This window comes from Bos taurus, chromosome 9, assembly GCF_002263795.3.
Source record: "Bos taurus isolate L1 Dominette 01449 registration number 42190680 breed Hereford chromosome 9, ARS-UCD2.0, whole genome shotgun sequence".
NCBI lineage: Eukaryota > Metazoa > Chordata > Mammalia > Artiodactyla > Bovidae > Bos > Bos taurus.
Window position 1 is genome coordinate 88,019,088 of NC_037336.1, and position 18,260 is coordinate 88,037,347.

At 41.0% G+C, this 18,260-nt stretch overlaps 1 protein-coding gene across 2 annotated transcripts in view; it reads left to right on the plus strand.

Moving 5' to 3' along the window:
• MTHFD1L (methylenetetrahydrofolate dehydrogenase (NADP+ dependent) 1 like) overlaps positions 1-18,260 on the plus strand; it is a 181,879-nt gene that overhangs the window by 40,661 nt on the left and 122,958 nt on the right. For both annotated transcript variants that reach the window (NM_001076018.2, XM_024996727.2), the window contains 6 exon segments: positions 266-439; positions 8,376-8,512; positions 10,838-10,884; positions 14,583-14,690; positions 15,523-15,597; positions 17,347-17,449. In NM_001076018.2, coding sequence (NP_001069486.1) covers positions 266-439; positions 8,376-8,512; positions 10,838-10,884; positions 14,583-14,690; positions 15,523-15,597; positions 17,347-17,449 — 644 coding nt within the window.

The following is an 18,260-nucleotide window of genomic DNA, read 5'->3' on the forward strand; positions in this document are numbered from 1 at the left end:
CTTCTCCTTTCCTATGACAGAGGTGTATCCTTATACCTGGACAGAAGTTTAGAATTATGAGTTTTGAAGTTGTTTCTCCGTCTAAAAGGAATGTACTGTTTTCTCATGTACTTTAATTGTTAGCAGTTGCACATAATCCTACTTGGCAAAGAGGACCACAAGGCATTTGATTTAATTGTTGGCGTGGTGGGTGGATGTTTTCTACACTAGCAGCGACCACCTAAGCCGAGCAGACTCTCTTACCTCTTCTATTCCCCCCACCCAGTGATATCGAGATTTCGAGAGCGCAGACTCCAAAAGCTGTGGAGATCCTTGCCAAGGAGATAGGATTGCTTGCAGACGAAATTGAAATCTATGGCAAAAGCAAAGCCAAAGTACGTTTGTCCTTGTTGGAAAGGTTAAAGGATCAAGCAGATGGAAAATACGTCTTGGTTGCTGGGTAAGAGCTATTTTTTAAATCTCTTTCACTAAGAATTCACGTTTGTAAAACTCTGTGCCCTATTTATATCGCCACACCCCTCCAATCCATCCTCTTCTCCAACTTGACATTATTTTATCCATTTCACTTGGTACTCCTTCATTTGATGTGAGATAAGTTTTTATTTTCAGTGCAAACCAAATGAGCCCCCTCCACAGAATGTAAAGTGTTAAACAGTTCCTAATCCAGGGCTTGGCTTTCTGTTTCTCATATTGTGTTTTGATCACCCTAGTTCCGCCTTGAATTTTTCATTTTGCTTTTCATGATTAAAATCAAAGTAAGAATTGAAAGTAAAAATATTTTGAGCTGAACAGTGTGCTTTTGGGGGTTCTCCTTAGAAATAAAATTGAAAAATGAACAGATACTTGTGTGAGATGTCAGACTTTTCAGTTAGTAACCTTAATATTTATGATTTTGCATTATAAAAACTCATTTCTCTTTCTTGCATTTCAGAATTAATGTTGGGTTGGTTACATTTATGTCACTCATTTTATAAAAGGCAAATGCATGGTTTTCTTGAGAAGGAGCATTGGCTTTATTTTGCCTCTTTAAAAAAAAAAATAATACATTCACCAGCTGAAGAACGATAGAAAACAAGGGATTTCAAATATTTATTTAATGTGACCCGAGGGAACATCAGGAGACCATATAAATTCCTTTGTTGTCTTGAAATGTCATTGCATTGACTTACTAATGATATATAGGCCAAGGCTTGGGGCACAAAGCCTTATTTATTAAAAGGAAGAGACATTTCTGTTATAACTGGACTTGACTCGTAGTGAGTTGTTTTTTACATATCTAATTATTCATGTAAGTGCTCTCTTTTTCTGATTATAAAAATCATGCATACTTGTAAAATTTGAAAAATACAGAAAGTTATAAACAAGAAAGTATAAACAGCTGTTCACATTTGAGACCATCTTGACACAGATGCAGTCCGTCATAAATGCAGTCACGCTGCACACACTGTTCTATGAGCAAGCAGATTATTAACAGTGTGTTGTGTACCTGTCTCCATGTGAGTCAGCGTAGAGCTCTGTTATCATTTTGCATGACTGCATGACATGCTACTGCTTACATCCAGGTTCTTCAGCGTGCTGGGGGATGGGACTGGTGGGAATGGTGGGAATGGTGGTAAAAGTACCTGGCATGAGGGTGGGTTCCATTTTACAATCTTCCCAGCACTGAGAAGTGCAGCTATGGCTCAGCCACTGATAATACAGCATGTTTCTAATTCTTTGAGTGTGTTGAGGCAGAAAAAAAGGTCTGTAAATATCATAGAGATGTCCCATAATTTATTTAAGCAGTTCTCTGATGAGGGGGTCTTAAATTGTTTCCCATTTTTGGCCATTATAAACAGCGCTGAAATTAACAACCATGGGCATGCATCTTTGTGCTTTTACCCAATGATGTTCTCAGGAAAAAAATCCCTGGAGATGAACTCAATTTTTCATTCCTGCAAATAGAGATAAAAGTACAAATAAAGCAAGATAGCATCCTTAGTATCACCTCTTTGATGGAAGAGTGATTTCTTTATTTTCTTCCTCTGCCTCCTTCAGCCTCCCACCTCCTTGTGCTCTTCTCAGTCTTCTTTGGTTGTTGCTTTCTTGAAGGAATGGAGGGCTAGAGTCATTCAATGACTGTGTTGTCTTAGGGATTCATACCTTGCTGCAGCTCCTCGATTTTGTGACTTAAACCTCTGTCAGGCTTCCAGACTCACGACAGCTAGATTCCCAATCCTAGGGGATCCTCTCCAACCTAGGAACCCCAACCCTGATGCCCCCATAACTGAGCTTCGGGAAACCTCTTCGAGAGCAGCTGTTGGCCCCATTGGAGGCACCCTCTGGAGCAGATCTGTGGAAGGAGCCAGCTGATTTGAGGGGACTCCTGGGTCCAAGATTTTGGAGTAAATATCTAGTCATCGTTGCTTTTCTGGAAGTGTGCTTGATAAGAGTTTGTTTATAATGAATACATTAACTCTTAGACATGAAAAGTGAAAGTTGCACAGTCGTGTTCAACTCTTTGAGATCCCATGGACTGTAGCCTCTTTCATGGAATTCTCCAGGCAAGAATGCTGGAGTGGGTTGCCATTTCCTTCTCCAGGGGATCTTCCCAACTCAGGGATCAGACCCGGGTCTGCTGCATTGCCGGCAGATTCTTTACCAACTGAGTCACTAGGGAAGCCCTATTAGACATGAAGAACTTCCAAAACAAATTGAGCATCTTATCCACATATTTGTCATCCCTTCTCCCAGGCTTTAAGTGCTCTTGGTGGGCAGGTTTGCTGGTTTTTTTCACCGTGCTTAAGAGAGGAGGGATTAAGAAAACTCAGGAGGATGCAGTCTCAGTTTATGAAGGAGGAATCAGGCAGCCATTTTCCACATGGAGTGGCTCTGTTTTGAGCTTGTCAGTATTGGAAATAAAAGCACAAATCTAGACAAGACCCTGCCCTTCACTGGGGACACAGAATTGATATTTCTGAAACAAAGCCTCTGGTGTATCATTATCAGATTCTAACGTGAAGTCATACCATCAAGGCCTGGCCTCCGGCCACGTGCCGAGAGTGCCCACCAGCCTGGCCGTCTAGGATTGTCGCTGCATGTTGGCCCACACCCAGTAGAGTGTTGTTCTGCACTGGCTCTGCTGGCCTTTTTGTGTGTCACTGAGCTGAAGAAGACTGGCTGCTATGTTGTACATGGAAGTGAAAATTAAACCCGAATTCTCAAGTAGAGATTTAACCCCAAGAGATCAACAGTTCTTTTTCTGAAACGGTGATATAAATTCCCTTACAGACCTATGAAGGAACGAAAATCCAATTGTATTCTTTCACCTGCATTAAAAAAGAAGCCATGAGTGTAGGACTTTGAGATGTATATATGCATCTGTCACAGAGTTTGATGGTTTTTAGAAAATAAATACCTCACTACATTCTATAAGACAGGAAGGAATAAACTCCCCTCACCAACTCAACAAGGGGTATCTTCTTAAGAGTATAAAATGCCTTTGTTATCTAATCTTTTAATAGCTGCATGTTAGAAATCAGTTTACAACAGCAAGACAGTAATTTTATTTGTAGTCTAAAATGAAAACTTCATTTGAAATAAAATCATCTTTAATTTTGGTCAGGTAATAATGGAAAAGTGACATTATCAAGCCGTTATACACATGGTTGCAGCTTCTTTAGAAAAAAAATTACCCATCCATTAAGTGGAGAATTTTTTTCCTTTTCCTGAAAGGTATTTTTTTTTATCTGAAAATTACTTTGTTCCATCGACTAAAAATTTAGCGTAAAGAAAAGTTAAAAGGAGAAGACAATCTCTCATTACTCAGAAGTATTCAAAATTATTACATTCTCTTCCAGAATTTTATCTCTGCTTCTATCTTTTTTTACACATTGAAATTATGTCATAAATACTGTTTTGTATCCTGCTTTTATCCCTGAATACGGTCTTTTCTCATGCTTTAGAAAAATTCAAATACCCAAGTAATTTTTCAATAGACCTAAATAACAAATATTTGTTATTGTACACTTGAATTCATGTACAAATGTGATTTAAATATATCAACAGTGGGATTAAAATATAAAACCGTGGGATTAAAAAAATCTTCTACTATTAATAACCCAAATGCAAAACAGATTAATTCATTTTTAAAAGCTATCCTTCAAACTTTAGTACTTTTTATTCCGTCAGAATCATCTGTATTTCATCAGCTACACTTCGCATGGTATTTACACCTACACATCACTTTATTTGCTCGGCCTGACAAAATGAAAAGTATTGGGAATTGTTCAGGGAAAAATGCCAAAAGAATCTTAGGGGCTCTTGAGTTTTACATATTTTCCCAGTTACACTAATGAAAAGGAATTTGTTTGAGAACTTGACTCGGAGTGCAGCTGCAGGGCGTTGAAAGTGTATGGGTCTCCATCCGTCCTTCACTGATTTCCATACAGAAGTTTTTAGAATTTCTCTGAATCGCGTGGACTGAGCATGTCAAATCTGTGAATACGCTGAATTTCACATTAAAGAAAACTTTTCACATCACTATTTTTTTCCTCTAGAGTGCTAAATAGCTGATTTGATTTTATTTATCTTTTAATGCTTCAAACAATTTTGGTCAGTGTAAAAATAACTCGATTGACTTTTCTAAAGTTTCAGTTTTCTGCTTTGGTTAAGTATTTAAAGATGTGTGAGTTTTTCTTCTGTTCGCATGGCTTGCAGAGCAGAACAGAATGTTTAGAAGCAACCAGGGACTTTGAACTGTTGGCCTCAGTCAATTGTGATGGGAAACACAGCCAAGTGAACCACAGTTACCCATTTTTATCATTAGGTTTAAAAAGGTTTTTAAAAAACCTTCCAAATCCTGCCCATGCCTGGGATGAGCGATACGTATTCATCCTCTTTAAGCAAAGATCTTTGGAGTTCACGGTTCAACCCATGGCTAATGGCAATAATACTATCCAACAGGATTCTAGATCTCAAGAAACGGATCAATTTTATGACTTCTTTCTGCATAAGCAATCTCTTTGACCTTTGAGTAAACGGTAAGCTTCTTTTAGTAAGAGTCCAAAATGTCACGAGGACTTTCCAGGTGACTCAGTGGTAAAAAGACTCTGCCTGCCAAGCAGAAGGTGCAGTTTGATTCCTGGGTCAGGAAGATTCCCCTTGAGAAGGAAACAGCAACCCACTCTAGTATTTTTGCCTGGGAAATCCCATGGACAAAGGACCCTGGTGGACTACGGTCCATGGGATCTCAGATTTGGACCTGACTTAGCGACGAAACAACAACAAATTGTCACAGAGTACTTTAGTTCATTGTTTACCGGTAGTTGACAATGAATAACATTTTGTCTTGGGAAAGGTGTCATTTCTTTTCCTAATGTGTTTTGCTCATCTGTGCTTGGACGCGTGACAGAAATGCAGTAGAAATAGTCCTTCACTTCAGCACACTTGTAGTAATAATGCCCTCAGAAAAGTTAGAGAATAAGCACAAAATGATTCCTGGGGGAGGGAGCAGGTGAATCTCCTGGGAGGAGAAGAGGAAGATAATGAAGCAAACCCACAGTTCCATCTCCATAAAGTTCTTACAGAAAAGGAAATTAGGTTAACATGGCGCTTGTTCTTTCCTAAGTCAACTGAATCATTGGGAACCTGAGCTAAAGATCGTGAGACAACAATTAAGCCAAATCTTGATGCCAAATGTAGGAATGAGGCAAAATAAAATTTTTATTGTAACCCTCTTTTGATTGCTCCCCATAAATACTTCCTACTTTCTGGTTTTCCTGAATTGTGTTAGTTGGCAGAACACGAAGCAGTCCTGTGTTTCTAATTAAGAGTTGGATGGTTAGCCGAAGCTTTTGGGAGGTCATCTCTGGGCGTGTCTGCTCTTGGCTCTCTCCAGCAGCGATGTGAGTTATCCTTGGGGATGAAAATATAATCCTTCATGTGACATATTTAAGTCAAGCCTGTATTCAAGTAAAGCCCATATTCCTTTGCAGGCCATAAAGGCCACTGGAGTACTTAACCCACCCTACGTGTGACCTGCATTTTCTTGAAGATCATGACGCCTTTGGCTTTTGGCTGGAGCTCTGCTTCTCTGAGCAGCATTCCGGTGGGCTCACCAGCTATGTTGTCGCTAAATTGAGCGACTGATTATCACTGGACCACATCTGAGGCTGTGGCCACTTCCTTGGTTCCCCTGTCCCACCTGTGTCTCCTGTCAAGGCTTCCCTATCGTTCTTAATTTCCTTTTGCTCTTTTCTTCTAACTGTTCCCCTAGAGACAGTGTTCTTAACAATTCTGTCTTTATCCCTTTTGTGCTTTGTTCACTGGGTGGTCATCCCCATTCCCATGCTTTATATGACTCATTGTCAATAACAACTTCCATCCATAGAGATAACCTAGTGAAATCAGACCATTTGCCTGGATTTAATTTCCTGGTTTATTAATCCGTGTGGCCTTGAGCAGGTTGCTTAAAATTGCTGTGCCTCAGTGTCCTCATTTATCAAATGAAGATAAAAAGTAACCCAGTAAATATAAAGCACAGGACCTAGGATATGAATTACCCCAAACTGACTCTCACTTTTATCTGACTAATGCTTATTCATTTGTCAGGTCTCAGATATCACTTCCTCCAGGAAGTCTTCCTTGATGTCCCAAATCTAATTAGATCATCCTTCCATGTACTCTCAAAATACAGTCTTATTGCCATTTCCCCTGTCTCAGCATTTCTCAAATTCATTGTAATTGCCAGTTTAGCTCTTCATATCTCCCATTGGCTATGGGGCTTCCTGCTAGCTCAGACAGTAAAGAATCTGCCTGCAATGCAGGAGAACCAAGTTTGATCCCTAGGTTGGGGAAAATCCTCTGGAGAAGGGAATGGCAACTCACAGTACTCTTGCCTGGAGAATCCCACAGACAGCGGAGTCTAGTGGGCTACAGTTTGTGGGTTCGCAAAGAGTCAGACATGACTGAGCAACTAACACTGCACTACTACTATCTCCCATTGACTGTAAGCTCTGTGAGGTCAGCAGTGGAGTCCACCATGGTTATCACTGTGTCCCCAGGGTCTAGTAACCTGGACTTAATGCTACTCAAGATATATTTGCTGAAAGAGTGATTGTATAGCCGTGGTAGTCTGAGATAGTTGCGTTGCTTCTTTGTGATCACATCGCTGCATTTTGTAGGTCAGAAAACTCTGCCGTCAGTTTTGTTGTGGTTGACTGTCCTAGACAATTCGGCTCATACCCTCTAACTCATAGAAGACTAAACTGTAAGCCCAAAGAAGTGTTTTAAAAACTTGTAGCACTGGATGGAGGAGTCTGGTAGGCTGTGGTCCATGGGTTCGCTAAGAGTCGGACACGACTGAGCGACTTCACTTTCACTTCTCACTTTCATGCATTGGAGAAGGAAATGGCAACCCACTCCAGTGTTCTTGCCTGAAGAATCCCAGGGACAGAGGAGCCTGGTGGGCTGCCGTCTATGGGGTCACACAGAGTCAGACACGACTGAAGCAACTTAGCAGCAGCAGCAGCACTGATTAGTATAGGCTAAGGAACAATTTCATGGGTCTTTTCTTGGGAATGTAATACTCGCCTGTCCTGTTTCTTATACTGTGATGTTGTGAACGTGTGATGCTTGGCTTTTTAGGGTGTGTGCTCAACGGTGAGCCCCCAGAGCAGAGGTGACCGCCTTAGTGTGTTTAGGAGCTGTGGACTTATTCCTTCTAAATATTTGAAGGGTTGTTGTTTGGAAGGGGAGTAGGCTAAGTGTGTCTGTAGGAATGCTAACATCTCTGCTTTAGGACAAACAACTTGTCTAATTGTAAAAGTTATCAGGAAATGAATGGGCCATCCTGGGGTAATGAGCCTCCAGCCTGGTTTGTGTTCAGACATGGCTAGAAAAGCCACGGACACGATGGCAAGAAGGAGACAGATGAGTGGGGACATTCGAATCCCGTCTAATGGACAAGTCTGGCCCCACCTCACCATGTATGGACCATTGACTTAGGCTTGGTGCCCACATAACATCCTCAGTAAATGGCCCTGGAAGAACAAATGCCAAATTATCCATCAACAAGAAATGACGTCAGCTTAATTATTAAATCACTTTGATGGATACGTTTATGCCATTTCCTGAAGTTGATAATGTTATTGGCACTGCTAAATAACTTCTTTTAATTGGCTCTTTTGGTACAGATGTATCTGTATCTTGACTTTTAAATGTGGATTTTGTGATGTAAGTGAACCGCAAAGGTCCACGGAAGTTGAGTGATGGAGGGATTTTGGCGTGACGTGGTCTCTACTGGTCTCCTTCGATTTGGTTCCTGTACCATAGATTGATTTTGCATAGGTTGTCTAGAAAACATTATTAAAGTTACTGTTTTTTTCCCAAATCAGGATCACACCCACCCCTCTTGGAGAAGGAAAAAGTACAGTTACAATTGGGCTTGTACAGGCATTGACTGCGCACCTGAACGTCAACTCCTTTGCCTGTCTCAGGCAGCCTTCTCAAGGACCAACTTTCGGAGTTAAAGGTAATTTATCTAACAGCTAGTATATACATTGGAAAAGACCCTGATACTGGGAAAGATTGAGGGGAGAAGGAGGAGGGGACAGAGGATGAGCTGGTTGGATGGCATCATTGATTGAGTGGACATGAGGTAGAGCAAAACTCTGGGAGACAGCGAAGGACAGGGAAGCCTGGCGTGCCACAGTCCATGGGGTGGCAAAGAGTCAGACACTGAGCAACTGCACAGCAACAACAATAAATACCTTTCAAAGCAAAATTCATCACCAGCAAATGTGGAACCAGCAAGTTTCGTCCCTACAAGCACGCCCCACTCCCCAACGCACTACCCTGCACTCAGTAGGTGGAGGTCTCCTGACTTGGTCCTCCCACCAAGAGAGCTGCAGGGGGAGGTCTGAGTGGAGCTCCCCAGGAGACCCATCCCCTTCCTTCACTCAGACAGTGGTCCATCCAGCTTTTGCTCAGGATCCCAGCCTTGAGCAGAAGCCCTCCATTTCAGCAGTTCCTCCTTTGGTGAGTGGTTTTAAAATGCTGCCATTCATGCCGGTGTTTTATCGTCCCCACCAAGGTAAAAGGTCTTTCCATCGAGACAGTTAGAGACCCCTAGGTCGGCCCCCAAGCCTCATCTCATCAGAGCTGCCTTGTGGGGCTGCAGGAGCTCTGGAAGCTGACTGTGGACTGGGGCATGAGGTGAAGTTCCTCTGTGGCTGTGGTTGTGCTGAGATCTGGCTCCTACATGTTCACTCATCTTTTTTCATCGATTTATCATGAATCATTCTTCAGCTCACTTTGTAACAGCATTCACTGCCACAATTCTTGTTCTCAGTACTTTGTGGTTTTTAGCAGTATTATATTTACATTGCTGTTACAAGTATTAATAACTCCTAACTTTAAGTACTCTTAGAATGTCGTATTTTATGTAGTGCAGTGAACACTAAACTTGGACAAGAAAGCTGGGGTTTTATTTGTGGCTATCTCCCTTACTGCTGTGTGACCTTTAGCCAGTCATAACCTCTCTGAGCCACAATTGTAAAAGGCATATAGTACTAGGCTTACCAATTTGTTGTGAGGACCAAATAGTATATAAAAATATGGTAAACTGTAAAATAATAATGGATGCACAAGGTATTGTTTTAGGAAAGAGAAGTCTTTTTAATGTGATAACTTTACTATTTTGAGGGATAAACATTATGATAAATCGTATATACTATTAACTAGAATAAACTGATAGAGTCTATAATATGTGAATCTGTTTATCAGGTAGATTTTATTTAGGAAACATTTTTTGGTACTTAAATTCATGCGCATTTTATTTAAAAAATTTTTTTAAATTCTTATTGGAGTGCAGTTGCTTGATAATGCTGTGCCAGTTTCTACTGTACAGCAAAATGAATCAGCCATGTATTTACATATATCCCCTCCCTGTTGGACTTCTTTCCAATCAGAGCACCACAGTGCATTGAGTCGAGTTCCCTGAGCTGTACAGTATGTTCTCAGTTAGAAAACTAACATCTATTTTCTACACAGTATCAATAGTGTATACGTGTCAATGCCAATCCCCCAGTTCATCCCACTCCCTTCCCCTTTGGTATCCATACATTTGTTCTCTATGTCTGTGTTTCTGTTTCTGCTTTGTAAATAGGATCGTCTGTACCACATGTGCACTTTAGATAAAGCATAGCCATATCTAATAATTAATGAAATAATCCCGTATTTGGTGTAACAACATTTGCCATATTATGCTTGTGTGTGCTGTCTGCTTAGTCGCTCAGTGGTGTTCGACTCTTTGTGACCCCATGGACTGTAGCCTACCAGGCTCCTGTCCATGGGATTCTCCAGTCAAGAATACTGGAGTGGGTTGCCATGCCCTCCTGCAGGGGATCTTCCCAGCCCGGAAATCGAACCCTCGTCTCCTACATTGCAGGCATATTCTTTACTGTTTGAGCCACCACCATGGGAATCCCATGGATACTGGAGTGGGTAGCCTATCCCTTCTCCAGGGGATCTTCCTGACCCAGGAATTGAACCGGGGTCTCCTGCACTGCAGGTGAATTCTTTACTAGCTCAACTACCAGGGAAGCCCGTATTATGCTTACCCTCTTCTAAACAAAGAGACCAAAGTCCTTCAAAGTCCTCAATACAGAGCGGGACATGGGGGAACATTCCCCCTTTCTGTTCTCCTTTGCCATACCAGTAATGCTTCTCAGTGCCTGTACTTCTTACATCTTGGGAATACATCCCTCCCTGTTGGGTTTGAGGAACCGTTTCCCTGGGGCTCCTGTGTAGCTGTACTTGGCAACTCATCTCAAATGCTACCTGCTCTGTTGTTTAGGAGGAGCTGCAGGTGGTGGATATGCCCAGGTCATCCCTATGGAGGAGGTAAGATTTCAAAGAGATACGTGTCTTATCACTGTTTTTCCCTCCTGGAACCTTATAGACCCATAGTACTTTATCCTCCAACCCAAAGTCCTAAAGGCTTTGAAAACCAGAAATGTTTGCATGACTCATTTGAGAGCAAAACCTGACATTTACTGTTAGGAGCTTCTTGTGGATTTTGTCTATGCTGCTTGTTGTAAATATTCATATATTTTTCTGCAGAAATACTGTTTTTGATTAATGGATGCTGACCTGGACCTTACTTGGAATGTTTTATAAATAGATTATGTACATCACACTACCTTTCTGCATTCCAAAAAATTCTGAGTCCCAAAACCCACCTCGGGGTTCTGGGTGAGAGAATGCAGAGCTATATCTCCATGTGTTATTCTGCTGAATTCAGGAAGGCTGGACTCTTCACCTCTGTGGATTGAGACTGCAAAATGAAATCCAGCCGGCCGTCTATATCCCCAGGTTCCACATCCATGGTTTTTAACAGTTGCAGCTTAAAAATAGAAAAAAAAATTTTTTCCAGAAATTCCAAAAAGCAAAACTTGAATTTAATGCACACTGGAAGCTATTTCCATAACGTTTACTTGGTATTGGGTAGTTATGATAAGTAGTCTTGTGATGATTTAGATTATACTGGAGGATGTGTGTATGTTTGTATACAATACTACCCTATTGGACATAAGGGACTTTGAGTGTCTGGTTTTCGGTGTCTGCGGGAGTCCTGAAACCAGTTTCCCATGGAGGGATGACCATGGTTCCAGGGAAGAATGGTCCAAAAGCAGCAGTGGTGCCAGTTCTTTTTTCTCCAAGGTCACCTTCTTCCACCTGCGTAATCCACCCTCCGTAATCCACCCTGCGTAATCCACCCGCGTGACTCTTGCTGGTCCCCTGGGTCTAACCATGACCAGGTCCCATCAGTTCCACTCTTTGCATCAGTCTCTTGGGTCAGGTCCTAAGAAAACTTCCTAAACCCGTTTCTGAGCAGGTTACTTTCCTGCTGTGTTTGTCTCAACAGGGACTCCACCACTGTCTGTCCAGCACAGCACAGCCGGTCCCCGTGTGCCTGTGCTCTTGCTGTCTCCCCAGCCACCCGCCGTCTCAACTTCCCACAAACCACACTCTCTCTCTCCACCCTGTCAAGCTCCTTGGATTCCTGCTCTCTCGTCTCTTGGTTCCAAGTCTGGAAGGTTTTTCCCTTCCTTCCCTGCCCTCCCTGCCCAGCTCACACACCCAGCTTCTATTCCATCCATCCGACACATCTCTTCCTTCTCCACGTTTACCTCCCTGTGGTCCTCTGGCCATGGTGGAGCCCACAGGCCTCAGCACTTAGCAGCATGCCCAGCACTAGGGAGTATTTGTTGTTTATGCTGAAGGACAAAAAACTGTCTGTCTGTACTTAATCACCGAGTTGTGTCCAGCTCTTTGTAACCCCATAGACTATAGCCCGCCAGACTCCTCTGTCCATGGGGTTTCCCAGGCAAAAATACCAAAGGGGTTTGCCGTTTCCTTCTCCAGGGATCTTCTCAACCCAGGGATCAAACTCATATCTCCTTCATCTCCTACATGGGCAGGTGGTTTCTTTACCACTGAACCACTTGGAAAGCCTTTTGTTGAAGGAATAGTTGTTTTTTTGTTTGTTTGTTTGTTTGTTTTAACCCATGGAGATGTCAGCACCATGGAAACTGGAGGGAAATTTTGGCTGGTCTTTAAATATCGGGGGTGGGAATGAGAATGAATAGTCCGAGGTTTTGCAGAAAAGAAGAGCCCTGGGCCCCACATCTGCAGGGGCATGAGTAATATTCACAATCTGGGCATCTTCAGAGCTGGGGCCAGGGTGGGGATGCAGTGTAAGGAATGTAGCCTGGGGAGCAGCTGAGGATTTTGCTGTCGAGGATGAAATAGCCTTGGTGTTCATTGCCATGTGCCTATGCCAAATGGAGGTGTAAGATAGTCAGGGCTATCTTATGACAGCTGAGTAGGTGAAACGCAGGCAGTTTGTTCTTGGATTCAAGGACCTCTAGTGTCTTCTCTGTCTATTCATCCTCAGCTCTGAGCAGAGTGCCTGCTAGAGTACCTGTATTACTTGTTCAGAAATTAATTTCTTTTTAAAAAAGCTACTTGTATGTGTTTTCAAATGATTGCTTCTTTACAAAAGTGAAAATCTGGAAGCAACCTAAATAAAAAATTTTGTTATATATGCATGACTATACAGCCCCTGTGAACAGTAGCCATACACAAACAAGATATTTTTTTCTTTGCTTACTTCTTTATTTTTTTAAATTATGAAAATATGATAGCACATTTACAGGAGACTTGGAAAATATGACAAACTTGGAACAAAGTTACATATAGTTCTACGATGTAGTACAGTTATTTTTTAAGTAGATAAATTAAGGTTTTTAGTTGGAGTTTTAATATCAAACTGTCAAAAATTAATAGAATGAATATACAGAGAAGTAGAAGGATATACTAGACCTGAAAAGCACTATAAACCAATTAAATGTAATTAAGATTTATAAAATTTTCACACAACAGTAGGATACAAATTTTATCCAAGTTCCATAGGCTATAAACTAGGAGTCACTGGAACATATTCAGGGACATAACAGCAGGTTCAAAAATTTCATGGTGTGAAGGTATTGAAATCATACAAAGGTTCTCTCAGCAACATAAAGAAATACTGTGTTGTAAAAAAAAAATCAGGGAATTAACATGTGATGCAGTATTATTAACTAAAGTACAGATTTTGTTCAAATTTCACAAAATTTAATGCTAGTCTCCATTATTTATTTTCATACCTCATTCAAGGTTCCAGATCGTATTTAATTGCACTGAGCAGCTATAGCTACATGCAACAAATTTTGATAAATTTTCTTTTCATTTTTCTACTATGACAAATATTTTCTAATTTTCCTTGTTATGGCTTCTTAGATACACCCATTATTTAAAAGTGGACATTTAATTTCCAAATACATGGGATTTTTAAAGTATCTTTGATATCAACTTCTCATTTTGGTACTCTTTTCTCATTTAAAAGCTTTGTTCTCTTCCATCACGCCCTGTATTTTTTCAGTCTTCTGACTTTATTGAAGTTTTCAATGGCTAAGTCAAAGATCTCTCTTCGTAAATGTCACATTGCACTTGAAACTATGTGGGTTGTTTTCCAATATCTTTTGATATTGATCTCTACAATACGCTTTTAAAGAAGTTAACAGATTACAAATATGCTGATTCTGCATGTGATAATCATGTGTGCGCCTAAGGTTAGAAGAAAAATAACAGAAATATGAAGTTGTGATGGTGATACATTTTTTTCTCTTTCTTCGGCTGTCACATTTTGTATTTTTCTGTTTCTACCGTGTGTTTTGTTCCCTGCCATATTGCCAAGTACGTTTGATATGATATTATTTTCCTAATTATAAAACAGTACATAAAAGTACGTAAAAAAAGAAAACCAAAATAAGGAAACCAATCATTAACTCCACCAGAATTGTTTCCCTCTTAACCTGAAAAAGGAAGGATTTAAAAGTGGAAAATCCCGACATTGGTTTTTCTGATTTAGGCTTTGTAAAACATACCTAACCATTGTAGGGGTGTGTAATTAGCATATTATTTTGTTTAGTCAGAAAGCTCTTCAATATTGCAGATGGTTGTTTGAAGCAAGTTAGATGTTTCATTTCATTTTCTAGTTCAACCTTCACCTTACTGGGGACATCCACGCCATTACTGCTGCCAATAATTTGCTGGCTGCCGCTATCGACGCAAGGATTTTGCATGAAAACACTCAAACAGATAAGGTGAGACAGCCCCCTTATTGGCCATTTTGGGCATCTTACCCTGGGAGTTCTGGATTAAGGCGTTCATGGAAAAAGTTTTGGAGTGTCCAAGTTGTCTGAAATCCTATTCAAAATTTTGTGAATTAGATATGTGTCCATCCTTCTCAAGGAGAGAATCTCTACTTCAGTCTGATTCTCTGACCACTGCCAAGTTAATGAAAGAATTCTACTATTGTACTTTTTAAGCCAAATTCTCTTCGTTTTGCCCATAGGTATAATCTCTGGTCTGTACTAAGGGGATTGGAGAGATTCTTTTTAAGATTCCCATGTTAGAGGCAGCTGGTCTCAATGCCCTGTTAAACATGTCAGACCTCCTTTTTGGCTGAGGGTATACAGTCTGAGATGTAGCTCACACAGGGGACACAGTACCAGATGCTAATTCCTCATAGATGCCAGTTCCTCATAGACATAGGATGTGGACAAAAGTGGGAATTTTTGGCATATTTCACAAAAGTCCTGACATCTTCCAATTAAACTGACTCTCTAGTGAGTTCTTAAAGCTAAAGGCAGCTATAGAGATAATTTTTAATTTGATAGTTAAAAGGCTGTAGATCAAGAAATATATTTTCATGCAAGCTCTTTACAATGTGCATTATTTCAGATCTAGTTCAGATTTATTAAAATGACAGAACTTAAGTCTAAATTGTTTACATTAGCCAAGAATTTTAATAGGGTCTCTAATCCAAACAGTTTAGTTATAAATGTAATGAACTGTGTCATATTCTGTAAATTGTCCACATTCGTGGTTGGCCCTTAAACTTGTGTGAGTTTTGTTTTTGTTTTGTGTTTTTAGGCCCTGTATAATCGACTGGTTCCTTCAGTGAATGGTGTTCGAGAATTTTCAAAAATTCAACTTGCTCGGCTGAAAGTAAGTTTCCAGTTAATGGTTCTTTAACAAAAAAATACCCTGGAAACAAATCAAAAAATTGAAACCAGAAATCTTGAACTTGATTTGAGTTTTGGTTTTCAGATACCTTATACATATATATATACATACACATATATAAAGTAGATTTTATATATATATATATAAACTCTTAAAAAGGCAGAACAGTGTAGCAAAGATTGCATGGAACTAGATGCCTGAGGCCTGGATCCTGCACCAAAAAACTGGTGAACAAATTAGTTCTTGCTTGTAGATGTCAGCTTCTTCATCTATAAAATGAGAGGACCACTTTGCTGAGAACTCTTGTCAACCAACAAATGAGGATGGCCAAGAGTCTTTTCCATAACATGTTTTAACTTTCTAGGGAAGCCTTTGAAAACTCATCTATTTCATTTTTTATTGCAGCAAGGTATTAAGATTGTATTTGTGGATGTGCTCTTAATTCTTATCCATTTTGCCATTTTCTGGTGCTGTTTGCTACTTAACATCCTTTGAATCATGGATTTTCCCCTTGCTTTTTTTCAGAAATGAAAAAATAACTTTAATTTACAACCATTAATTGGTGGAATGGGTTTAAGAAATTTATCGCCTGGCTTCTTACTAAACCAAGTTCAATTTGTTGAGAATGCACAATATACAATATACTATCCTCAGCAACTCCACCATTTATATAGTTTCTGTTTCCTACATTCTTTTCTTAGACTTTGTTGTTGTCTAGTCGCTAAGTCGTGTCAGACTCTTTGCAAACCCATAGACTGTAGCCCACCAGGCTGCTCTGTCCAATGGGATTTCCCAGGCAAGAATACTTGAGTGAGTTTTCATTTGCTTCTCCAGGGGATCTTCCTGACCCAGGGATCAAACCTGCATCTCCTATATTGGCAGGCACGTTCTTAGCACTGAGCCACCAGGAAAGCCCTAAGAAAGGCTTATCACAATAAATAATAAAAAGACATGCAGTCTCAGACTGTGTCCCTTAAGCGACAGTAAAAATGTTTTTCATCCCGGAACCAGTCTACTCAGGTTCTTATCCTTCTGGTTAGAGTTTAAATTCCACAGTCAGGACTAAGCTCCCAGTATTTCTTCTTAACTTACCAGGATGGCTGGCATGTGGCAGACACTCTTATATACTATCAAAAAGCACTTTCTTAAAATGTTTCCTTTGTAGAAAAAGATGCATTTAAAGTTTTAATTTTTTTTCTAATGGAAATAGAAATGACTTGAACTCATAGACATAAAACTTAAATTATTGGGATTTATATCAGAAAAGAAGAATTAATGAACTCAAGCATCAATTAGATAGACCGTTTATGCCCCTTCTGAGCACAGCATGAGGTGACCACATAACCTGAGGTCACGACAGGCAATGCAACACTTGTTCTTTGTATATTGTCACCTGCATCGTCACCTTTTAAGAGTTTGAGCAAACTCCAGGAGATGGTGAAGGACAGGGAAGCCTGGCATGCTGCAGTCCATGGGGTCGCAAAGAGTAGGACGCGACGAAGCAACTAAACAACAGTAACAATTACAAATATCCGTGTCTTCCATTTAGGGTGTGTTTGGATTCTGACATTCATTTATGAGTTGGCCTAACCTGCAATTTACTTGAAGTTCAGCTTAGTTTTTAAAAAGGTTGTCCTAGTTACAGAGGAAGTAGAAGTAGAGACAATTTGATTACATCTTGCTTTCTATTCCTTCTAAAACCCATCGCATTTTGTTCTTCTTAACCACTAGAGACTGGGAATAAATAAGACTGATCCGAGTGCGCTGACAGAAGAGGAAATGAGGAAATTTGCCCGTCTTGACATCGACCCCTCCACCATCACATGGCAGAGAGGTGGGTGCTGGTGGCCGGATGAGGAGGGCGACACGTCCTCCAGCGGGCGCCCCTCAGTTGATTTCACACACGCACGATTGTATTTCTTCCGCTGTCTTCCCAGCTTGCGTTGCACAGTCGCTCCATTAACTCAGTCACTGTTGTTTGACCAGCCTTTCTCATCCTCGTCTCCTAGTTGGGAGAAATAACTGTGCCCTTAGCTCATCCCAATCACTCCGGCTCTACCAATTTCCCAGGAAAAGTACTTTCTTCCTGTCTCTTCTCTGCGCTCTTGTCTTCTGTTAGTGGAAGGACTGTCTGTGGCTCCCACTGCCTCTCTACCGGGCACCCTAATTTTAATTTCTTCCTTTCTCTTCCCTTACCAGCCAGGTCTGAGCCTCTCAGAAATTTCTGTTTTCAGTGAGGAATTTTTTTCTCTGAGTATAATGCTTCCAGCCACTGATGAGAATCCTAACACTTGAAATGCAGCATGAAGGGACTTCGGCCCTAGCCTCCCTGTTTCCCTCTTTGCTGTGACATCCCCTCTCCACTGCCACCCCACCCTGCTGTCTGCAAGGGTGGGATGTGGGTGGGGTGGGCAGGAAGGCACCGAATGTGGAGTCAGGAGCCTTGAGCGGATGTCTCCCTCGCCACTAACTTAACTGCGTGACCCTGAGCAAAGCACGGAGAAGGCAATGGCACCCCACTCCAGTACTCTTGCCTGGAAAATCCATGGACGGAGGAGCCTGGTGGGCTGTCTATGGGGTCACACAGAGTCGGACACAACTGAGTGACTTCACTTTCACTTTTCACTTTCATGCATTGGAGAAGG